At 39.0% G+C, this 25,554-nt stretch overlaps 2 protein-coding genes across 3 annotated transcripts in view; one reads left to right on the top strand and one right to left on the bottom strand.

Annotated features, from left to right (window-relative positions):
- afap1l2 (actin filament associated protein 1-like 2) overlaps positions 1 to 25,554 on the bottom strand; it is a 38,511-nt gene that overhangs the window by 6,372 nt on the left and 6,585 nt on the right. Inside the window, exons 2-10 of one of the 2 annotated variants that reach the window (XM_086139754.1) lie at positions 17,123 to 17,251; positions 13,506 to 13,571; positions 11,801 to 11,892; positions 4,651 to 4,756; positions 2,553 to 2,764; positions 2,006 to 2,185; positions 990 to 1,076; positions 771 to 855; positions 530 to 634 (exon numbers count right to left, since the gene is read on the bottom strand). In XM_086139754.1, coding sequence (XP_085995880.1) covers positions 530 to 634; positions 771 to 855; positions 990 to 1,076; positions 2,006 to 2,185; positions 2,553 to 2,764; positions 4,651 to 4,756; positions 11,801 to 11,892; positions 13,506 to 13,571; positions 17,123 to 17,251 — 1,062 coding nt within the window. Of the gene's footprint in view, positions 1 to 529; positions 635 to 770; positions 856 to 989; positions 1,077 to 2,005; positions 2,186 to 2,552; positions 2,796 to 4,650; positions 4,757 to 11,800; positions 11,893 to 13,505; positions 13,572 to 17,122; positions 17,252 to 25,554 lie in introns of those variants that run through there. The other variant, XM_086139755.1, reaches the window with a different exon arrangement.
- LOC147215117 (kelch repeat and BTB domain-containing protein 13) lies at positions 9,320 to 11,394 on the top strand. The gene has a single exon (XM_086139756.1). It carries the CDS (start codon positions 9,523 to 9,525, stop codon positions 11,017 to 11,019), a length of 1,497 nt encoding a protein of 498 aa, XP_085995882.1. The 5' UTR covers positions 9,320 to 9,522; the 3' UTR covers positions 11,020 to 11,394.

Genomic DNA, 25,554 nt, shown 5'->3' with positions numbered 1-25,554 from the left:
TGCTACATAATGTTACTCTTACTTTGAACTACAAGCTAGATTTTAGTGTTCACTTTTACAGCAACTAGTGATTACCACCCAAATTGATTTCATCCTGTCACATTTTCATTACAGACTGACATACTTATTAATGTCTTTGTTAACCAAATTGATCAGTTTCTGATAACCCTTCACAATGTCAAAATGATCTGGGTACAACTGAGGTTTTATCTTAAAAAATTATATTAATCATGAAATTAAGGAAATTCTTACAGTGATTGAGAGGAAATCAGTAAATCATCATATACGTCGGAAGCCGAGACTGTCAAATGCTTTTGAATTTAAACATATGCCTATAAAAATAATGAAAAGTAGCCAGTTCTCTTTCTGTTGGTAACTGGATTCACACAAACAATACGGTGGACCTTTGCCATCCCTGATATTACACACATCCCATCCAGCTGAAGTAACAGAGCAAAAGATAAGACAGGAACTGCCACTGAAATTCAGCACATGCTGCTTCCATTGTGTATCTGAACACGTCGCTCACCTGAGGTTTCGACACATTTCTCTGCGCTCTCCAGTGAGGAGGGTTTCTTCTTGCCAATGTTCATAAGGTTGCTGAACTTCAAACTGGCGCCATATTTTTTCTTTACTATGGAGTAGAAAATTAACTGATATATAGACAGCCATGACTATAAGAGGTTTACTGAGACACGAACAGTACGTTCATATTTCTGAATATGAATGCATAAACATGCTCAACACTACAAACCAATGAAAGAACCCACCATCTTTGTTTTCTGGAATATCGGCATGACTGTCAGTGCTGCTGCCACTTTCTGAAGCCACTGAGTTTCTGTCGTTAAGTTCAACCTATGAGGGTATAAGTACATTATCTTAGTCCCTTTACAACTTAAATAAAATACTGGAAAAATTTGAAAATCCCTTTTATGAAATAAGCTAAATAAAACCCCTACTGCCTCAAGAGGTAAGATAAAAGTATGTACCTTAGTACAAATGAGCCTTGGAGAGTCAGACACAAAGTGCTGGGACTCGTAGTTCTCAGCAGGCTTTGGACTGATATCCTGGATCACCTGAGGAACAAAAACAATTATGTCACTCACACTTTTCAAATGATTAAATGAAATAACAAGCGAGCTGAAAGTTAAAGACTCCCCTGAAATAGCTCTCCTTGAGACCAAAGCCAGTTAAGTGATTACAGATGATGATCATTCTTGATTTTGTAAATGAACTTTTTTTTAGAACTATATACCGTACATGCTGACACCTCCTATCATCAGCTATCTCCACTCTGCTAATGACATCCACTTATATATATTTTTTAGTCTTAATTTTAATTGATGTTGGTGTTAATCTTGTGTGGACCAAACTAATTTTCCTGATTGCTCTAGAATAAGATTCACTCTTCTTTTCTAACAACATTACATTACATTACATTACATTACAGTCATTTGGCAGACACTTTGATCCAAAGCGACAAAACAAACAAATGGTATCCTCTGGCTCTTGTCTGCATAATACTTCTGAGATTTTTTTTTTTGTACCAGGCTATAAGTTTTGATTCCCACAATATGTCCAGAAGCAGACACAGGTTGGTGTCGGGGATTTAAGTGAAAATGCTTAATCGGGCATTCAAACCCTGACGTCTAGACTTCACAGTGGTCTTAGGTGTTTGTTTCTGGTTGAACCACCAATTTTAAAATTTGGGTATTCTGTTCCACTCTGCTCTCCAAAATCCTGGGACTAGTCTCTCAGTTGAGGTTTAGAAGATTCTATTTTAAAGCAGCTAAAACTCAACTGTTATAAAGGGATTTAGGTAGCATATAGTATCATAATTCTGACTAGTTGCTTTTGTAGCCCGATATTACCTTATATATTTTTGCTAGGGCTTCATCCCTGTGTTATCTATTGACTGATTAGCCCCACTTGTATTTCACCGCGAATGACGCCATATAATATAATTTCTTGCTTGACAAAATCACATCAAGGTACTTCTTTCCACCTTTAGCCACTGCTCTGTCTGCTCCTTGCTCTGTAGAGCCAACACAAGTGTTTCACCGCCAACTGGAATTATCTTCAACTTGTGTTCTTTCCTTTTCAGCTGTTTCTCCTTGTAGATCACACTGCAGCCCAACAGACTTATATCCAGCAGGGGCGTCTGCTCCTTGGAGCTTTTATAGCACTGGAAAGTCACGAGACAAGAGTAAATTTATTGGCCACGACGAAACTATACTTATCGTTACCATAACAGATTATAGTTTGTCTGTTTCTGTAAGTTGATAGCATCTTAAGACAAAAAATCAAATCATGTGTCTTCATTTAAAAATGCTGCAGAATTTCCTGCCTCATAAAAGGAAAAATCAAAACTCTGAATACAGTTTTTCAGCTCCTGGCTCATCCTGTCTCATCAAATAATTATGAAACACAACTTGTCCACTCAAAACACGTCTGCCGGCTGTTCACATTTTTTTTGGTCATCATATTTCTCGTTTATAGAAATTACATTTAAATTTTTCACTCTTAAATTCTGATCTTCTGGCTTATTTTACCAGCAACCGATGGTCTTTGATGACACAAAGCTGCTTGGCCCATTGGCCCAGCCATTTCTTTCTCCAGAGGAACGCACAGATCCGAGCGTCCTTCATCAGCTCTATGGACGCCTCTGCTGATGGCCACTGGTGCTGTGCTGATGGTGACTTTCCTCTGGTTGCCTCTTCCTCGTCGTAGGACTCATACGAACTGCTGACTGCCTCTCCGTCCTCTGATAAACAAAGGTCCAGTGTATTGATGAACTACTGAAGGGATGGCGACAAAGATAATGAGAAGGCACGAGCGGCAGAGACAGACAGAGATGATACTGACAAAAAGTACATTCCATGGAATGGAAAACAATGATAGGTCCGATAAAGATGGAGCTGGCGCTTGCGACACGTCTGGACTTGAATAAATGTGCTTGCGTGCCAGATGTCGATTGCGTTTGACAAGCAGCGAAACAGAAATATGCACAGAGAGGTAGCTACCACGGATGACAACATAGCATAGACCACACTGTCAGAGCCCTGCATTTGCATCAAGGGCCTGAAAATGAGTTTTTAAAAATGATTCTGATTTTTTTCAACTCTTCCAATTATGCACCAGTGGCTCACAAAAACAACTTGACAGTGCCTTTTTTAGTACCAATCTGCCTGTATGTGCCATCTATATTCATTAACTAGGCTGTACAAACATAATACGCAGACTCAATAATCCTCACAAGGAGACAAAACACAGTTATTAATTAAATGTACTCTCTGGTTCATCTATAACTTTAGTAAGAGTGTATGTAAGTCATATTTTGGCTCAACAGATAGCACAAGGCTTTCAGTCTGATCCACTTATGCCACATTTGACAAGATAAAATCAAGCCCAACTGTGAGAGTTTACATTTATTACGTCTCATGCAGGTAACAGAACCTTTTTCATTGTTTCTTCTGCCTTATGAGCCCAATGAAGATCCTTGAGTTAACAAATGTATGAAAAAGAAGGTTGACAGAAAAAGGTACTGGACATAAATGCATATTAAAATGTCTGTTATAAAATCACATACATAAAAAGTTTGTGGGTCTTTAAAAAACTAGAGGCAGGTAAGCAACCATGCATATCTAAATCATTGGATTTAGCCCGATTTGACCAACTTTATTCATCTTTCTGAGATGTCACGCCCAGACGAATGTTCAGTTATTGTCCTGCAAATTTGTTTAACACATTTCAGGTCACATATGTCATTGATGCAATTTCTTGTTAATTTCAAACCAGTTTTTTCAGGTAGTTGAGGTTCATTCCACTCAAAGAAATAGTATCTATTTCTATTTCCCTCTTGATGCGTGATAAGTGATCACATGACACTATGTTCTAGGACATTTTTTTGTCTTAATGGTAAAATTTTACTTTTTTGGGAATCAAAACGCACTGTAGCCATGATGTATTGCTATAAATTAGCAAGCTTTCTATACCAGAACTATAGATGTGTGGTTTTATTTTTTTCTTGTATTAATGATAGTTAAAGAAAAGAATCCTAATTTGGCCATATTGTAATGATTTGGAAGAAAGAGGATATGCTTTAAACATCAACATGGCAAAGTCATTCAATATTTCACGCCAGTGAGTAAATCTTTAAGGTATTAAAGCTTTATTATTTACTGAGACAGAGATGTAAAGCTGTTGCTGCAGTGGTGGTTGAGCAGTCGCAGTCTCTCAGTACATAACTTCTTTTTTTTATCATACAACAAATCTTGGAGCGCATTAGACCACATCCTCAGACATTGTTCCTGTTAGGACTACATGAGAAATATGAGTATGGGTCACTGTTTTGACTGTATGTTTAAAAGCCCACACTCAGAGATGTTCTGTAAAGCGAACAAACTTGGGGAGTAGATTATGATCAGTTCAGAAGACCTCATGGGCTTGGATGACATTTCAGCTATGAACAGCATGTATGAATGCGTAAATAGAAAAGAATGGCTTTAAAAGCATTTGTTTGAAAGCCAATATAGCGGAATTCATGCTCCTCTGCAGACTTACTGCTGTAGAATAAACTTGCATCTCTCAGAGGATGAAATGACTATATATAAAGTATTTATAGGTAATGTGACATGACAGAGGTCTTACCGTTGGCTGTTTCCTCGTAGGGCTGAGCCTCCTCATAGTAGCTCTCTGAAATGTCTGCACAGGCCGGGGCAACAGGTAAGGGAAACGGTTCTCGAGTCACGGCACTCTAACAGAGAAACAAACAAAAGAGGAGGGAGAAGCTACAACAGAGAAATTATTTGACTTCATTGTGTCATACTACTTTCATTAGAATTGTCTGCGAACTAGAACGTATGAGCATAATCTCGTGATTTTTTTTTTCGACTTTACGGGTTGGTGAATTACAACTGCTGTAACAACCGCGACAAATTTGTGCTGTCTGAATCAGGAGATGATTACACATGATAAAATATTGGTTTAGATCCAACGTGGGAGATGACATTTGATGATATTGTCAAGTTTATGAGAACATAGGAGCTCTACGACTCAGCGTAAAATGTCTTATCAATCAATCCACTCTTCTTCTATTAAGACCAACATTACTAGCACAATGTTATATGGTTTAAAGACAGGGGCACTGAGGGCAAGAGAGGGCAGAGCTGCAGGTATTGGAAATGAAAGGTTCTCTTTGGGAATGACAGGATGGATAGGTCCAGGAATGAGTCCATCAATGGAACAGCTGATGTCAGATGTTTTGAGGATAAGGTCAAAGAGTGGAAGAGGGCATGAAGTTAGTTGGCGTGAGAGAAGAGGAGAATAGAGAATAGGGTTATTGATGGAGGCAGGTGATTCACATGGTGACCCCAGACGGTATCAGCTAAAAGGAAAAGAAGTTTTTTAAAGCTGAATACAGCACCACTTACATGCAAATTGACATTCTTCCATCATTTTTTACATTTATTTTTCATTTGAGGTTTTATCAAAAAAAAACAGGGGTAATACAGGTTAACAACTTCACTCAATCTAATTTTTGGACAAGTTTCACAGAGAAAATGTTAGTCATTCTAAGCAGTAATTCCAGGTGTTTTCATCCTTCCTCAAACAAAGAATCACTCAATACTAACAAAGCATCAACTTAAGAGCTCCCATTTGTTACCTTAATTTGATGAGTTTAATGAAATTGATTTATCAAAATGCAGCATTTTCAGTTTTCTATGGAGAAAGTGAGTGGACAGAACAGGTATGAGGACTGTAACGGTGCATTAGGCCTTGTCCTTCTCACAAACAGAACATTTATCTAATTCAGACATCCTATCAAGAAATAAGTAGAGAATCCTCATGTAACTAATCCTAGCTGGACTTCGTGTTTGTGTGTGTGTAGAAGTGTGTGTGTGGGCCCAGCGGCTTTCCTGGAATCAATCAGTCGTCTGGCTTCACTTCTGTCTTCCTTTGAGTCTCCTGTGTGGTAAAAACTGTCTGCTTGGCCCTCCATGGTCTATTATAAACCAACAAACTCTCAACAGCTTTGGTCACCTCCATCAGAAATATTTATTTAACTTAAGTCTGTCATCTCAAACTGTAAAGAGAAAATGTGTCATCGACACACTTTGATCACAAATAGAGTTCAGAGAAATTTCCATTAACACTGGGTATGTTTTCATTTACTTTTTTCTTTATGCACAGTGACATTCTACTTTTATTTTCCTCAGGCACTTTTCTGATGGTACATAAAGGTCTAACATTAGTTATTCAAACTTTCACGCATTCTGCTTCTGCCATTTCTATTTAATAAGAATAAGGAATGATGTATGCCCCCTAAGCATCATGATAATAAGAGGTGTGGGATCAGAGTTCCATTTTTTTCCCAAGGGATTTATGATGCTTTAAATGCAGAATATGACTTCCAAGAAAACATTTAGGGATCTAATGATGCCTTTCTCTTGCATTTAATAGAATTTTAAGCAGCAATTCTAAAGCCATGTTGCTCACACCAGAGACCAGCTGATCCAGGTGACAGGAGCCTGTGGTCATGGAAACTACAGCGATGCACATCTTCACACACATGAGGAAACAAAGCATGTAGAGAAGGAACTGAGCAAAGGGGGAGGGGAACCAGGAACCCAAAACAGAAACCAATGAGGATAAAGAGATTCAAATCACAGTTGGCCTGAACAGAATACTAACATATATTTTGAGCATATCATTCCCGTAAAATTGTTTTTCTTAGATGATTTAAATGGCGGGATAGATATGGATACTGCACTCACTCATCTCCAAAACCGCATAGCTGTTTCATGACAGCAGCTAATATGAGGTCACAGGGTGATAATTGAGGAGCTGCAGTTGAGCAGCGGTATGGGACTTCAGCCCTTTTTCGCATGGATAACCATTCAGAGCTGTAACTTAGTATTTCTTTACTTTACTTAGACATAACCACTAAACACTAGTCATTACTTTGCCCGAAATGTGTGACAGTTTTCATAAAGATCCTCTGTGTCTATCAGATGACTGTCAAAATGGTCTGCTGCGTTTCCCTTTAGGTAACATTTATACAGAAGGCAACATTTTTGCATCACGGTTTCAGATTGAAAACAAAAGTAAGAGGCAAAACATACAGGGATATGCTGCAGAGGTCCTTTCTGCCACCAGTGCTTCCAGTAAACAATTTTATCTTACGGGACATTCAAGAAGCCAGATTCTGAGGAATGGTTCTTTGTGAATGAGCATGTGGACGACCCAGCAATTCTGAGGGGTGAGGTGACGGGCTGATAAGTACCATCAACCCTGTATAATTGCTCTGAAAGTGTAAAGCCAGCACTTAGTAGATGGCACTCTGACATGATAATTAAGTTCAGCTTACATTTACAGACTGATGAATAACTGTAGAGCTGTACTGTAGGTTCAGAGTAAACAGGGAATCCCCTTTACAGACCTCTTTTCTACCATATCACATTTGTTTTAATACGCAGCAGATTTTACACTGATGTAATAACTGGCATCATGTCACGGAGCACGATCTGCTTGCCTGCGTGCTGTTTAGTAGGAATGGGTGTGTGGGCTCTATGAAGCAATGAGTGGAAAAGAGTTACTACCACTGTGGTTTAGGAGGTTAATGTCAATTTTGAATGGTCAGGCTGTTAGGAGTTTTCATATTGTAAGTATCAGCAAATACCAAAGCTAGAATTAATTGACATCCCATTTATTCTCTTTAAAAATCCCTGAGCCAGTAAGGAAAAGGGATGTATGAGAAATTTAAAACGGGGAGGTAAAAACTTTACAGGGTTAGAGCGGACCTGCCAAGCTAAGGTGTAACCAATATCTGTAATGAGTGCATTAAATATAGGTGTGTCTGTCTTGAGTTTATAGAAACTCCCTTTAATGATATATAGTCTGTTAAAATCCTGTCTTTCCAACTGTGGTTTGACAAGAAATGATGTCAACTCTGAATTTTCTTTTAGTCTATCTTGAATGCAGAAAGGCAAATAACTAAATAAAAGTGGCTGTTTTTCAAAAACTATAACCAAATATTGTTTTTTAAAGCAGAATGTTATCTCTGTGACCTTAAAATTGGTCAGTTAAACAGCTGCAAATACTCACAGGACGAGAACTCAATAAGAAAAAAAATGGAGGGGGGGCTTGCCCTATGGTAAAAACACAAAACTAAACAGCCGTTAAAGCATCTGTTATTAATTAAAACAAAGAGCTTAGGCATTCCAGAGCAGCAGCAGCGGCGACGGCAGTCTCTCTGTGGACCGCCCACCCCCCCTTATCACTATCTATTCTCGTTTACTCCCTCTGTATTTCTCTACATTTCAATAACCTCCTGGAAAAACTCAATCTGTTTTTATGGGCCAAGGCTAAAGGGGGGGCATTGCAGAGCTACTCCACTGCCCAGCTGGAAAGGGGACATGCTAGGTGTATGTATTGTTTCTTTTGCGCGCGAGGGCACTCGCACACACACACACACACACAAACATAAACACACACAAACACGCACACACACACACACACACACGCCCACTCAAACACATGTTCACATCCACCCATGCATATCCACACTACAGAAATTGAAAGAACTGGATCAGGGCATGAGTAACAAGGCAAGGGGAGGGGGTGGCGGATGAAGAATTGGGGTGTGGTGGAGGGGATTTGAGTGGAGACTGGGAAAAAGAACCCAAAAACAGTTAGAGGAACATGGAAAATCCCTGGTTCCCATGCCAAGAATCCGGTGCAGCGAAAACACAGAGTGTATCTGTGAGCCTGCTAGGAGTGGAGAGCGACGGAGAAGGTAGTGATAAAAATAATCAGTGCAACTCAACTTTGGAAGTCAAGATTCAGGAGAACTCCAGTCTTACTAATGCTCTTATTTTTGTAACTGCAACTCCTTGTTTAAAAGCATGTGAAAATGATTCATTTCAAACTGAAAGTGACTGGACATTGAAATGCTGGTGAATGTCTGTTCAATTACCAAGGGAAAGAAAAAAAAAAAAAAAAAAAATCTTATGACCTGAATTTTGAAGCAGTATTTCTTTTTCTGCATGAGAACATGTTGACCTGAACCTTTCTGTTTCTGGTAAAAGATTTTGGGGTTTCCCTATTTGGATATAACAATTATTTTAAGTACCACACTTAGAATAGGGCAGAGCTATAAACCGAGACGATCACAAAATATGCATCCTAAAAATGACTCAGTAAGATTTATCCTGATTGGATGGGGTTTTATTCTATCCAATCAGGTGGCAGTTATGATACTCACCAGTTGCCAGTGGCCACACCACTGCTTACTGTGAATGTCAACAGATTACCTTTCCCTGCTTGACGCTTTCAAGTGGAGCAGCTACTATCTATAGTGCTACCCTATTTTCAGACCATGCAGACAAGGCGCAATGGAACCCTCACTTTGTTTACCATCCAGCTTTGTGGAAAAAATGGTAAATTGTCACCAGAGTCCTCCGCTTGCCTCTGCATTGTCATTTGAAAGTACGTTTTAGGAGAGGAAGAGACCCAGAGATCATGGAAGTGGTTCAAGGCCTGGGACATGACGAGGATATTCGTGGGAAGAACGCACACCAACTGGCAAGCTTGGTGAGAGTGAGGGTGGAGGAGAGCTGGTTCACTGTGGAACGGGCCTTGCTGGAAAGTCACAGCAACTACTTCTGTGCTCTTTTTCACTCGGGAATGATAGAAAGCCGGCAGAATGAGCTTTATCTGAAGGGGTGTGTGTGTGCTAGAGGGTTCCTCATTGCCCTTGCAGTCTGCAGGGGTGAAATTCTAAATATCAGTGACCCGGATGAGCTTGTAGACGCTGTTGAGTGTGCTGCTTTCCTGCAGGTTCCCTGTTTGGCTCAGTATCTTTGTGACATCATTGACACTGACAACTGCCTCTTGCTTTACCATGCAGCCTTCATTTTTGGGGTGCCTACACTCTTTCACAGTGCTGCTCTTTTTCTCTGTGACGCTTTCGATGACTTGAGAGAAACAGCAGAGAATAACGTTCCTCAAGAGCTGCTACGATATTCTCAGTCACTGTCTCCTGCTTCTTATGTTGCTATTGGTACCCATTCCCCTTCGATGGAAATGCTACATGATTCATTCAGAATTGTTTGCTATCTAGATGAAAAAGAAGGAGAATGGAAGCACCTGACAAATCTCCCCACCCTCTGCAGCACCTCAATGGCTGGTGTTACAGTGCTTGACAACAAATTGTACATTGTAGGGGGTGTTTATGGCTACAATAAGGCAACTGTGGACTGCAGTTTCTGCTATGACCCTGAGTCAATGATTTGGACTACTTTACCTGGCCCACAGCATCCAAGATTTGACTTCACCTTACTTGGGCACGAGGGACAGCTGTACGCCATTGGTGGTGAGTTACAAAAATGCATCACCTCAACAGCAGAGCGTTATGACACTGAGAAAGGGGAGTGGGCGTTTATCCAACAAGCACCTCGGCCAGTGGCCGCCGCTGCTTGCGCTGTTGCAAGACGTCGGATTTTTGTTTGCTTCTGGAAGCCGCCGGATACCACAGATATCTACGAATACATACCAAAAATAGACGAGTGGAAACTTACCACCACCATGAAGAGACCTCAGAGTTATGGCCATTATATGGTAGCCCACAGGGATAATTTGTATGTCATGCGAAATGGCCCTGGTGATGACTTTCTACGTTGCAATATGGATTACTATAATATTACAACAGGCCAATGGTCCGCCATGCCGGGACATTACATTAATAGCAAGGGGTCACTGTTCACTGCCATGATAAGAGGGGACTCTGTGTTCACAGTGAAACACATGCTAACACTTCAGTATGCTATCGCTGGAGATGGATGGAAGCCACACCGGCAGATGAAGGGATTTCCAAAGAGCGGTTCACTGTGGACATGTTTACTCCGGCTTCCAAAGATGGCACAAGTTATACCACGGCTGGGTGCAGAAGGGAAGGAAGTGGAAATTCCTTTGCCACAGACATCTGAAGGATTTGTGGAAGCCGCATTGCAGCTGTAGGGTGACAACTATGACAACTAAACAACATCATCATGTTATTTAGGGATTTCTAAACAGAAACACCTAATTAGGACACCACTGACTCCAGATAATACTCAAGAGCGTATATTAGGGGAAAGACAGCAGATCTTCCGCATTCAGAGGCATTTGTATAGACAAACACACACACACACACACAAATGCTGACACTAGGGATTTGTTCTGATTAGTAACAGCTGTTACTGTAGTGTATGCCACTGTGCATGCGCGAGGATGTGTAAAGTTCAAAGTCTGTGTTGGGATGTTCTAAACCTCTCATTCTTCTCTGTTTCCTGAAGCCACACTGGGCCAATTCAGGAGCTAGTAATGTCCTGGTCAATATTTAATACCCCACAGGCCTCTCACACACTCCTGAACACCACAGCAAGTTTGATGACCCATGAGTGATTAAATACATGTTTCTGTGTGAGAATCCATTGTATTTGTCATCACACTTTGGACTTTGAGGGCTGCGGGAAATAGATTTGGTTCGAACTGCCACGCACTGCACTGTTTAGAGTATATTGATGTGAAAATGTGATGTTTATTTTTTCTGTGACAAAGCTTCATAGGCATTCATTTATAGTTTAGTAGGAAACGGAGAGGTAGTTTGTACATCTTTTGTGCTCGGTGTATATGTTGCTTCACTTTCTCTTGTACACTATTGATTGAAGGAAGTTAATTTTTTCCATGCAGCACAGCTGCAGAGGTTCAAAAAGCCAAACCATTTCACATATTCATCCACTCTGGAGGAACCACTTACTGTTCTGGGGGGCGGAAGGTCAGGAAGACTCTTCTGTGGGACGGGGACATGTTTTGCTACTTTTCCATTGAACAGGACATCTGCTCTGTCATCTAGATCATAAAAGTGTCAAGAAATGTGGAAATCAAGACAAGACAATGTCAGATTTTTCATTTTTTTCCCGTAATAAGTCTTTGTATGTATGTATGTATGCTTATGTGTATGTATGTATCTATCTGCCTGTCTGTCAGTCTGTCAGTTAATTTCTGGTTGAGATTTGCCACATAATCCTTAAAACTTAAATTCTGAATCTCAACCACCAGTAATACTGTAAAACTTAAAAATAGGTTTAAAAAAAAGAAAAAAAAAGAAAAAAAGTTGTGTAAGCCCAGTGCTTGCTCAAACAGAATTTTTTTATCAAGGTCCAAACAAAACAGTTCAGTTTCAGATGTTGAACAGTTATGAAGAAACAGACAGGAAATGGTGGATGAGGGGGGAGAAGAGGGTCTCTGTGGCCTTTGCTTTCACTTGAGTCAAATTCCATTGAGTAAGAGGTGCAGTAATGTAACAAATATGTTCTCACTTCAGCAACCTTTCAGTACATAAGTTTAATAAAATTAGATTTTTAAGTAGCATGCTGGATGGTGTCCACTCATGTTATAGCTGATCAATTTGCAAAATAGGGTTGTAATGATACAATAAATCTTCTAGATGACACAACACTTACATGTCAATAGACTTTTGATGTAGTGAAGTCAGCTAAAAAGGTCTGTCTTGCTATAGTGGCTAAAATAAGATTGCAAAATCATTCCTCTTTCAAGTCTGAAAGCAACTAGCAGTAACTCGTCTTATGTTGTTGCACCATGACTTGTAAACAACAGTTTTGATTGGGAAGAGGGCTGGATTTTATTTGTAGATGACCAAGGCAAGGCTAATTTGACTTACCACCTATCAAGATGATACAGCTTTTTTTTGAGTAAATATGCTTCATAAATGTTTTGAAATGCTTGTTTAAGTTAAAGGCACATATTTTAATTTTCATTTAAATGCAGATACATGACCTTTAATGTCAACACCAAATCTGTTTTTTCAGATAATTGTCGATATTGACATGATTTGGTTAAAAATCCTTATTTCAAATGCTTCTTTTACTGTAACAGTTTGCTTTTCAGCTTCACATTGCATATTGCCATGGTTTTTATATGAGCATGGCTGGACAAGAATGTAATTGTTCAACACCACAACAGAGTTACTATGAATAGACAGGTTCAGAGTTCTGAAAGGTTTCAATAGTTCTTGGAGATACTAATTCTCAGCTTGTGATCATAGTAATATATGAATCAGTGGTTGATTATATTTTCCAACAAATGATTGTTGTATCGTCTTAGTCTTTCTCTTTGTGGCTTTACTTCGGAATGATTTATTTATTCATTTTGCAAATAAAAGGGTCAGCAAGTTCATAATGACAACACTTAGGTATCATAGTATTATTTCATGTTACTGTAGTGTGTTGCCATGGTTGCATTGAATAACAGTGTACAACAGAGGCTGGCCTGAGTTGCATAGTAGTCAGGATTTTGTCAAAGAAAAACAAAGCACCCTTTAAAGCTGCTTACACTGCTAAAATGTTGGATTTGTCCATAAATAAAGGATAAGATCCAACCAAATACTGAAAGTCCAGAGGTTCATCACCATACTACAAAGAGGAACCATTTGAAACTCAAACCTTTTTCGCCTTTGTCCTTTCCACCAAGGATGACCTTATTCATGTAGATATATTCCTCATCACCACCTGCATGGAGACCAAAAATGTCAGTGTGAGCAACACTCAACAGGAGCATCTTGAAGGTCGGCATGAATGGAACTCTGTATGCCACATGAATACTATTACCTGGTCATACTTTCTGAGTCCAAAGCCTATTATTGTTTTCTAATATCTCCCATGGTGTGAAATAAAAACCATTATAATGAAAGAAACTGTCTCAAATTGATTAACTATCCACAATATTGTATTATAATGAGAGTTTATAATCTGATCTTGGATTTTCAGGGCTCTTTATGCATCTCCTCCGCGGTAGTGAGTTATAAATGCATATTGATCATGGACAAAATTATGTGATTCCAGATGCTCCATACAGAAAGGTATAAAAATAGATACATTAAAATGAGATGAACAGAAATAAATAAGTAAGGATAATGAAATATAAGGGGTGTCAGGATTTAAGACAAGAACAAAATTTCTCCAGTGTATCATATTACTGCGTATTATGGGGAGACTGGTTGTCGGACCCCAAGAATCCTTTGCGGCTACAATGACCTTTGGAAGCCTGTCATGGTTCTGTGTTAGAGAACTAAATTGTATGAATAATTGTAAAATGTTTTTGACGTGTGACACAAACCTGCACCGTTCGTTGTCGTAAGGTGGGGGTGCACCCTTAGTTTAACTGTTGGCATTGTGAGATGGGCACCTTGGGTTTTCCCTGTTTGTTGCTGGTTGAACTAAAAAATGTCTTCTAAGGAGCAATATCCCACAAGCAGAGCATCCTTGATTCCATTTGTCACATTGCAAAAGCTCCAACTTGCCACAATGTATTGCTTCAGGATGAGTTCCCTTGTGGTATAGGTAGAGGATCAATGAAAATTATAACTTTTCTCATATTTATGAAATGTCCAGTACAAAAGATGAGCTTCCACCCAAATAAGAGGTTCATTGTGTAGATGACACCCACTCTGGATGGAGCAGACATTCATCTAACATTAGTCAGAAAACTTCATGGCTGCACAAACGCAGCTCTGTGTTACTTTATCTTTGAAGTTTTAGATGATCATTCAACTAAATATACTAAACACTGTCCCCAAACCAGACTGCACCTCAAATAGATTTACTATATGATTTAAAGTCCGACTGAGGTTTGGCCAAAATTCAAGTATTACTTCATAAACTTAAAACAATAATTAAATTGTAAGTTTATATAGGGCTGCGTACAACAGGCTTGAAATGTTGCGAGTTAAGTCAACTATATTGGGACAATATAATGCTTTAATTAAGGCTTTATGATGGTAAAGAATTATTCAGTCAACATAAAGAGATGATGAAACCTGATGTCAAACTCGGCTCTTAAGACAGCTTAGTGAGCGAAAGGCTGCGCTAGGTTTGAGTTTTGTCTGGACACAGTGAAACAATTACAAGCTGCTGAAGCTATTGCCATGACATCGCCAAATAAACAGCCTGAATGACCGTCTCCTCTGAAACAATAAAACCTGTGGTTCTGGCAAAGTTGGCTTCTGCCACTTACTTTAACCTGTTATGGGAATTTGCTTTGAGCTGCGGCAGCTACGAGCAAGGGCTTGTGATTGTATTAAGTATATTTTAGCTAACAAAGCTTATAAGCTCAGAAAAAATCAAACAAAAGTTAAACCTTCAGTGACAAGGATTCTTCTCTGAAATCGATGTTGTGAGGTGAAACTGAGCAGCAGCAGCAGTCAAACTATGTTTTTGCCAGTACAGTGAAAACAGATTTTCAGGGAACTGAGCTGAAAATCTATTTATAAACTGTTGCTTAAAGGAAGTGAGTGTCCCCAGTGGATAAATGCAGCTTCGGAAAATTGATACAGCTCGGAGCCAGAAGAGGAAGCACAGAGAAACATGTCCAGGACCTGAACATGGAAAAGCATGACTGCTTGTGTGTATGTGTGTATTGGTGTACGGTTGCACGTCTCAGTGAGTGATATGACTTTCCAATCCAAATATGACACCGAAAGTAAAAGGGGACAGTCAGAAAAGTAAAAAAAGTAGCATGCATATTATTACAAATATTAGCATAAAGTAATGTTTTGACCCATTGCACCATTTAAGATAAGATAAGATAAGATGAACTCTACTGTCTCTTAGGGAAATTCATCAAATTCAGTAGATGAGTAATGCAACCATTTAAAGGATGCAGTCAGAAGAGAACTACAGATATCATGCTAGCCCATAGGTTGAAGCTGAAAGTGCAAGTGCAAAGTAAAAAACAAATAGAGGTAGTAGAAGTAGTAGCTTAAAGTATTTTTTTTCTATGTAAGATAAAAAAAGAAGCTAGATCCTGAAGGGAGAGGCGGGAGACATTTCTTGGTATAGAGTACACACCAATGACTGGTAGACACCTGACCTCAAGCTGGTAGCTCAGAACTAATTGACCCAATAAATCACTTCAGCCCACCAGCAGTCGCAGCATTTATAAGTTATGTTTTCATGACAGCAGATAAGAAAACCAAACCCATCTTGAGCAGCTTAGCAGAGTCTTTAACGTCATTTGAAGATTACCCAGGGGCTCTTTTCTTGTTTGTTAATGTGCAGCTTTCACATAACCACATAGCGACATAGAATAGCAACTCATTAATTCCTTAAAAGAAAGTAAGTTACAATGCCGTTGGTATATTAACCGCTAAAATAAACTAAAGATCCTAATTGTTTTGATAAAGGAGCCTTGCAAGAGAGTAATCATTACACATTAGTAGGTAAGAGTTTGAAATGACAAAGAAATTGCATGGTTGGCTGCTGAAGCTGAAACCCAGACTCTCATTGGAAGCTCATTCATATGTGGGAAAAAATAAACCACACACATGACCGCATGTTGTATGACCTGCTTTGTGTGAAGGCAAATTAAAGCTAAAATCCACTGTGATTAACCAACATCAAACTAAACCTCGAACCGCATGCAAATCATCCAATCACCAAAACGACAACATTAGGAAAGGAAAGGAAAGGAAAGGAAAGGAAAGGAAAGGAAAGGAAAGGAAAGGAAAGGAAAGGAAAGGGGAACTAAGTCATTTGGAACTTGCTTCTGGGTAACTCTCATTAGAGCTTGATTGCAGTCCTATGAAGAAAATGTTTCATTTTTATTAAGGGCCCTTTATAGCCCCTACTAATTTATGAAATCGGCCAACTTTCATGTATGCAAACTACAGCTGTTTCTCAAATGCTATCCACTATCCACACAATTGATAGTGGATCTGTATCATAGGCCTGTATCATTCACCTACATTTTAATATCCCTCATATTGTAATACATTTGTAAAATTTCTCCTTTCTAAACTGCTGGAATAAAATATGTAAAGGTTCTAAAAGAAAGACAGATCAACTGTCTTTAATTTCTCTTGGAGTAATTTCACTATGGGATAATTACATATACATAACTAGCACCAGTTTTCAAACAGTATATCTGTTTTTTGTGCTTAAATGTATCAGACAAGTGTTGTAATCCACATGACTAAATCTATTTGGCATTTGGATGGAAAACCTTGTGTCTTCCCCACTCCCTGTGTTATGCCAAAGGTCTGCTTGGAGTGTTTCATACTTACAATTGGAAGCTCTGTAGGACTGTAGGAGATCTGAGAGCAAACCCTTCTGAATTGTGGCATTTCCACTCAAGGTCTCCTTGTCCAGGATGACAAGGAAGTGGTGAAGCTCCATCAGGAGCTGGTCCAGCACTGAAATCACAGAGGAGAAATTGGGCCGATTAGATACACATGAGAAATTTTCCATTATGCTACATTTTATTGAACATATAATGACCTAAGAGTATATGAGAATACTGGGGAAAACGTACTAGCCCAGGATTGTCACACTCTTCGTCGGTAATTTAGCCTGTTAAGTGCCAAGGCTGAGGAAGCAAGAACTATCAATACATTCCTGGAGGGAGTACAACTTGTCTGTCACACTGATTTCCCCTGCTTTGCGCTTCAAGTGTCACGCCAGTACTTGTCATGGGAGAGACTCTACAGTGGTTTGTTTCTGCCAGCAATCTACGGCCATTGAGATATATCACTTAATCATCTCCCTCTAGCTTCAGATGATTCCTTACAGGTCATACAGGGTTTAGTGAAAGGTCAATTCCAGAGGTGGGAGGAGCCTGGTTTCGAAGTCGGCGGGGCCACTGTGTCTGGGCGCAGCCCACACACATCCTTCAGGGGTCAGCGCTGAGCTCACAGCCTTCTCAGCTGTGTGGGGAGCTCTTTGTGTTTCCCTTTGCTGTCTCCTGGCCTTATGAATGGGCCCCTTGCTAGAGAGGGCCTCATTGCGTCCACCGGAATATGAGGCAGAGGGGTAGTAAAGAAGAAAGACTTGATTAAAGGGAAAGGTGGAGGAGATCCCATGCATGAATCCCATTAGAGCTGATACTATTTATAGATATTGTCTTTTATGCAGTGAGTCGTGATATCAGTTTTGCCCAAAGAAAAAAGATATGAACAGGCACACATTTTGGTGTTGTTTTTATATAATATATTTTTTTATCTTTCTGATGTAATTGTTGTAATATTGTTACTACTGCTTTTAGGATTATTTGTTCTGTACAAATATGACAGCAAATGTGACATCTTCCCACCTTGAGCAGGAAAAGAAAGCATGCAGGAATCTCTGGCCAACGGGACCTCTTAGTCTGATATGAGGCAACTCTTAACGATAAGGTAATGACATTAATCTTTAAATAAATTCGGTACTAAAATGGTAAAATAATTAAATCTATAACTGATGCACATTTTTTTTATATTGGAAAATATGAAATGCTTTGGCATTTCGATATTTTTGTCCATTAATTTTTTTTACAACAGTTTTCACTAAAAGTGTTACAATTAATTCACCCTTCTCAGGACACAGAAGTAGGGAAACTGCCCCAATTTTCTGTCCAACAAAAATAAAAAACGATGTATTATTTCTGACTCGTGATGTTTCTGTACTGGCACAGTCACTTTGAGCTGGAGTGAAGACCAGCTATTACTGGATGAGAGGCAGGGTACACATTGGGCAGGGTGGCCTTTCCGTCAGACACATAGACAGGAAACTTCTCACATTCAAAGGGATGAGACAACTGCAATCAGCCCGACTTGCTTGGTAACAACATGCTGATTTCTCATGGAAAAAAAAGACATTCAGTTTGAACCTGGCATTTCCTTTCTGTTAATAGTGCGAACACCTGCGCCACCATGGGGCCTTAACCAACATGACTAATCAATTATTTGTTTATCAGTTTAAAAAAATGCAGACAAAAAAAAAAATCCCTATTTTATTGGACTTGGACTGGTAGTTGTGCATCCAAGTATTTCTTGGCTCGGACCAATTATTTGTTCATTTGAAGGTTGCCTGGCAACTGCAAGTATTGCTTAAGACAATTTCCTTTCTCAATCCACTTTAGAAGTAGTTGAAACTGTCCCAATTTCCACAATCTAAGTTCAGTCTTGAGTTTGTTTGCAGGGAGAGGTAAAAGACAATGAATATCAAAATCTACGAATTAAAAAAAAATAAAAATACAGAAATCGCTAAAATTCCAAAAAACATTTCTTGATTCATCACAGCCAAACTGAGATTTCATATTGGCATCCCAATGAACTTCTCCTTTTGCGAAGAGATGCAAGATGAATCAAGGATTCGATTCCCGTTCAAACCAAACTGAATAGGGAAAACTAAAGATTTTCACAATAACAGACAAAACACTGATTTGAAAGAACTTCATTAAAGGCCTTTTTGGGTAAAAATGATCAGAATCTGAAAAAAACAACCAGCACGTGAGACCACAAGGAAAACAAACTGCTCTTATCAGTGTGAAGCCTCATTACTGTCAGCTAATGTTTTCTCCTTACTGCTAAAATGTATTAACAGCGGGGCCTCAGATGACCACATCAATGAGTTGATGAAGGGACCTGGGGCCTCCTGTTAGACCCATGCATTAATTTGTGACGTCAAAACAGCGCAAGGTGATTTGGTCAAACCAGAAATTAATTCAGATCTAGTAAACATTGCACTTTATAGCCTACTCTTTAGATGACCAGATCCTGATGAATTTGCTTTTCAAAATGAAACTAAGGCTTCCCAAAGTTAAGGCAGGCTTGGTTGTTTTTAATGACTCCCACTCAAGCTGAGTCAACTTCTCTGAGGGGCCCAGGGTCAAAGGACCTGTAGCATAGACATCTCCATAGTGAAACATAGTCTTACCAACAGGGATAGAAGTAATATAAAGTGCACGAAGCCATGACAAAGCCAATCAGAAATGTCACCTGACTCTCCATTGTATAATAGTTACAATACTGATTAAAACCGCAGACATTTACATGTCTATGGGGCTTCTAGCTGTTTATGTTTGGGTGCTCAGCATGAATCCAAACATTTTTCAAGTGTCTCCTCCTTGTGTGTTTGCAGAGATTGACTTAAATGCCCTTTGGTTGAGGGGACCCTGGGAAACGGAGTCAGCTAACAGGACCGGGAGGTCTGCAACCGGCTGTCTCTGTGGGTTATGGCTTGACCACAGCCTCCAAAGCATAAACAACTCACTGCAATAGAGAGGCCATTGGAGAGCCAGACTGCTTCAGTGCTTTAAGCTAATGAAACTTTAATGTTTGTGATTCAAGAAAGACCCAGTAAACAGGAAATGTGAGAATTAAGAAACAAAACTTTCCAAACACTAACATAACACACGAGGGGAATTTCTTATCCTGAGGCCTTAGGTTGATTCTTAATTCCATTAATGCAAATAAACAGTTTTGTTTATGTTTAAGTTCTCTCACACTAGAAAAGTATTGTTTTTTGTATTCGGCACTTCAGTATTTTGTTCTTTTATTACCTGGTTAAAGCTTTTAAAGAATGTTGAAAATATGTTTTTAAAAACAGCCTGGTATCAGTGTCAGGGACCTTTCTTAGGGGAGGCCACTATACCTGTATATTGACTTTTATAAATAAATATCCCATCTCACATTAACTCTCTAATTTTGCTGTCCAAATTTGTGTTGACCTCTCACTAACAGTTTTTTCCTCAGTAAATTCAGTTGCAATTTCTTGGATAATGTCATCCATGAATTGGCAGTAACTTATCATTACACCAACTCAGCCTGCAACATATTTGACATTAACAAAAAAAATTTTTTTTAACCTCTGTCAAAATCTTCTTCTTGTAACAACTCTACTTGATTTTCTTCCCTTGAAGACGTTTCACCCCTCATCCGAGGGGCTTCTTCAGTTCCAAGTAACCAAAGTGATGGTGGGACAATATGACCTTCTGACTTATGAGTTAGGTATCTAGTGTGTGTTTGTTTTGGGATTTTTAATTTTCCCTAAGCGTTTCTGATTATATGCCTTGCACCAACCAAAGACAAATCTCATCCATGTAAACAATTAAATTATACATGTTTTTTGAAGATTGCACATAAAGGTATTACATTGACTGTGCTGAAATTTTGCTGACAAAAAAAGGCAAATGTTATATTTGGAAATATCTGCACTCTGTAATTGTGTTTTGTACATTACCACCAATTTCTACATTTATCTCAGGTCTTAGATATACCGAGGTCAAAGCAGGATAAATCCTACAGCATATCAGCTGGATAAGTACAGAGCGGCTTTCAAAAAGCAGTCATGTCAAAATCATTTCTGACTCACTACAAGCCATTTAAACTTGAGAAAGGGCCAGATTCGAGTCCTTAATCCTCGTTCAATTTTAACAAATTTGTTGCACAAGAGGGTCTTGTTAGAGTCCTGGCAGCATTTCATTTCTGAGTGGCTCGAGGGGCTGCATTAATACTGAGAGGCCCCACCACTGCAGGGATTAGCACGAATACTTCATCCTACTGGTATAATTGGAGAGCAGCTTGTGCGTGCCAACTATTACACCTTCATGAAAAGACCCAAGTACAGCACTTTTGGCATGAATATTACAAAATATACGAGGTCAGTAGCTATAAGTATCAGTCAAGGCCAATAGATACATACGGTAAGTATTCATATATGTCAGGCGAGGAGAGGGGTGGACGCAATACAGAGGGTTATGGGGTAAAAGTCTCAGGGCCAGGGGAGGGTAAAAAGTTTATTATTTGAATCATACTAATTAACAAGGCACACATGGCTTCTCATTTCAATCAAGCTATTTCCAGGTTAAATAGGGTCGCTGATATTTTTTTGTGAGCGGGCTGAGGGAGATATTCAGAGAACATATTACAAATCCAGTAAAAGTGCTTAAAATAAGAAGAAAAGGGCAAAAGTTAAAGTAAATGGAATTTTGTAAAGCCACAAAGCCACATACAACAACAGGCCCATTTCCGGGCAAAGTTACCACGTTATAAGAGGATTACAACATTTTTAATTGCTCCAATTTATGATACTTACATTTATTATAGTTTTGTACTATTAAATGTCAGAGCTAATGTAGTTATTCAAGGATCAATACCAAGCCCCCACAGTGCCTTGCATGGCAGCTCTGACACCATCTATGTGTGAGTGTGTGTACATGACTAGGTGAATGCTACCCGGTACAAGGTGCTTTGAAACCGCGAAAGCTTTATATAAAGTATTCATCCCCATGGGGAAATTCGTTCTCTGCAATTAACCAATCATGGATGAACCATGAGCAGGTTGCCGTCAACCAGCGGGAACAGCAGGGGCTCAGCATTTTGCTCAATAACACTTTGACAAGCCAGGAATCAAACCAGGAACGTTCTGTTCCAAAGACAATTGCTCTACCTCCTGCAACACACTGTCCCCAAATATATCTTAAATATCCCTTGGTGATTTACTAGTAATGTTTTAGATCTTGTTGTTATGGGTAAACAATGATAATTCAATGCAGAATTACTCTGAATTTCTACTTTTGTCACTTTTATGCAACCATTATGAACATATGCCATTTTCTGCTGGTTGCCTGTCTCCTATCAAACTGACTCAGTGTTCCTGTCTGCTCTTGCATAGCTGGAAATTACACTTTTTGGTTTTATCACATTATATCTGCTGCTTTAGTTCTTTTCATGCATGTTTATGATTTGGGCCAACAGAAAACAATACAACATTTAAGTTACGTTCCTCACCCTCATGATGCAATAAACTGACAAAATGTTACTTGCTTGTTCAGCTCAAGGCTGGTTGAGGTCTGTTCTGAAAGCTCTCCTTTTTCTCTCTGAATCACAGTCGTATTTTTGGGATGTGGTGCAGATGTGGAAAATAGCTGCAGATGTGCTCACACTGCTGTTTTAACATCCATGTTTACACTTTTTGAACTTTTAACTAACAACCTCTGTCTGTCAGATGACACCCACCCATTCACATGACTTCACTCTAAACAGGTGCGTCCCCTTGGTAGATTTGCAATGAAGTTACTAATCGTACTGAGAGCAGTGTCACATAGGTCTCCTTTCACTAATCAGATGACTCAGACTCTATCCAACCAATTTACCACTAAAATGTCAAGAAACATACTGCAAACACAGACAAAAATTTGTTCCCAAGCAGCTCAACAATAACAAAAAACACACTCAATCCTCATTGCAGTGACTAGCTCTATCGTCACCATGTGTACATAAGGACATAAAGGACATATAGAAAAGTGAGCGCTTACCTAACTGCTAAATCATCTATTAATATTTTGGCAAATATTGGCAAGTGAACACAAATGTTTACATAGTGGTAAAACAATGAGAGCAGACAGTTACTTCCTTTTTGAACTGAAAGGGAGAGCTCCAATCTAGAAAATGGAAAAAAATAAATATTAATTAAAAATGATTTTTTTTAGGATATGAGTCCATAAAATAAACTAAAGATTAATGGATTTAGAAAAGTGGTCCATTGAGATAATTCATTGCAAGTATAGGGAAGTGATGGTAAAAGGAAGAACTGGAACCAGTAAAGTAAGTATTAAACACCATGGTTACTGATTCTTGTTGACTGCAGATAGCCATTGGTCTGTGTCTCTGCAGCATGCTTGGATCAGCTTTGTGGCAGCATCTGAGTGGACATGGGTGGGTTATTTCAAGCTGTGTTTTGGTGTCATTACCCTAGAAACCTGGAAAAAAGGCAAGTGTCAAAATAATGACTTCATTGAAAGGGGCTGCTGTGTGTGATAGCAATGCTGAGGGTTGGGAAAGGAGTATACACAGAGAGGCAAACACTTATGGATTGCTTAATAAATAAATAAATGGCAAAAAACATCAAACAATAAATAAATACATTAGAAATTAAAAGATTATGTCTCCTTTTCAAGGATTTCCACCCCATGGTATCATGAAATTTCAACAATCAAATTTATCCTATGGGCATCAATAAAGTATTATCTTATCTTATCTTATCTTATCTTATCTTATCTTAACTTAACTTAAATAGATAGTTAGCAAGAGCTAGGACAGGGGGAGCTGGTGGAAATCAGAGCAAATCAACAGAAAATTTGATATAACTCAGCAGAAAGCTGCTGCTCTTTGTGGTCAACAAAGAGTTAAAAACATGGCCATAGTAAACCTTTTGAACTTACTTCCTGAAAACTTCTCTTACTCATACCATTTCTTTATATGAACACTGGGCTGATACATGTTATAAATAGGATATGGTGCTCCAAGAAAATCCTGCAGATCTTTCACACTCCAGCCTCTTTTTGTAAGCAGCAATAGTGTAAAAAAGTAAAAACCTGAGCAGACCACAAGATTGGTTTGACTTTGTCAAGAAAGGACCAAGTAAGCTGGACCACAGAGTGAATTATAATCCTTGCAGCACCGACAACATCCTCTCATTTATGGAGCCTTTTGATGCAAAACAAAACCATCTAATTTCATTAAGCAAGCATTTCTATATTATGCCCATTTTTAGGAGTTAAAGCGTTCATTTTTGAAGTAACACATCAGTTAGAGAAAACGTTATGGGAAGCCTGCGACCCACTTTTTTGGTGCTATAGCAGCTTGTTGAAAACTCATCAGACTGTATTCAAATATAAATCTCACACGAAAACTTGCTGTCTTGTTATTTTTTGCCTCTCTTGATCTGGCATCATAAAAAGATGCTGGAGGCATTCTGCAACAATGTTCAAAAATTATAAATGTTTGATCAAAGCGCCTTGAACTGTGATGCAAAATGAGAGAGAAACCAAAGCCCTTGTATCACTATCTCAGCACTGTGATTCAATGCATTGTGTAGATAGGTGAATACTATGTGAATCTGTAGGTAGTAAGATGGATCCCCTGCTACAAACCATAAACATCACATGATGGTGTTGGTTGGTGTTTTGCTATCATACAACAACACGTACAACAACAAACATCAAACACAGTGAATCTCACATATTTAACAGCTCAGAAAGGAAGAAAGGCCTTTTGACTGAAGAGGACTTTTAAAAATTAGATTGAATGAATGGCAAAGGCCAATGACTTTGCTCAAATGACTTGCACTGATGAATAAACACTAGCTCTAAATCTCCTATTCTCCTGGTTTGTACAAATATTTGAGCATTTCTGGTATATTAGAAGCTGGTCAAAATGATAGTGATTACAGTCAATTATTGTAAAAGCTGTTATAATTTAGTAGCTACAGGAGTATATCCTGCAAGAGAGACAGAAACTCAGATGACGTTCCCCTAAAGCCCAGAAATATAACTGTAAATGAACACTAATGTGACTCCACGTCACATCAATCTAAAGTTCCAGGCATTTATTTATTGTGATGATAACCCAGCCACGTCTTCATCGTCTTTTTTTCCTCATATACCAGCCAACAATGACTTGCCAGTAGCTTTTTGTTTTGCAGTGAACAGGTAACTTCAGAGTCCATTGCGAGACAGAGTAAGTACCACTGGCCTCATCAAATATTAATCCTCAATGTATCTCTGCTGCTTGGATCAACATCTTCACTTTGTATGCCATTGGTAGTTGGACAGATGAGACCTGGTTTAACATCCACAATTATATGCTTCCAACCCCTCTTTAGTCCACCGAAACTTCTGGGGTATTCTGAGGCTTCCGAAGTATTTGGACCTGTAGTCCGCTACCATGAGATGGTC

This window comes from Fistularia commersonii, chromosome 32 (assembly GCF_037954325.1).
Source record: "Fistularia commersonii isolate RoL2024-O1a breed Wild chromosome 32, RoL_Fcom_v1.0, whole genome shotgun sequence".
NCBI lineage: Eukaryota > Metazoa > Chordata > Actinopteri > Syngnathiformes > Fistulariidae > Fistularia > Fistularia commersonii.
The sequence above is the reverse complement of the archived record's forward strand: the minus strand, read 5'-3'. Positions and strand labels throughout refer to the sequence as shown.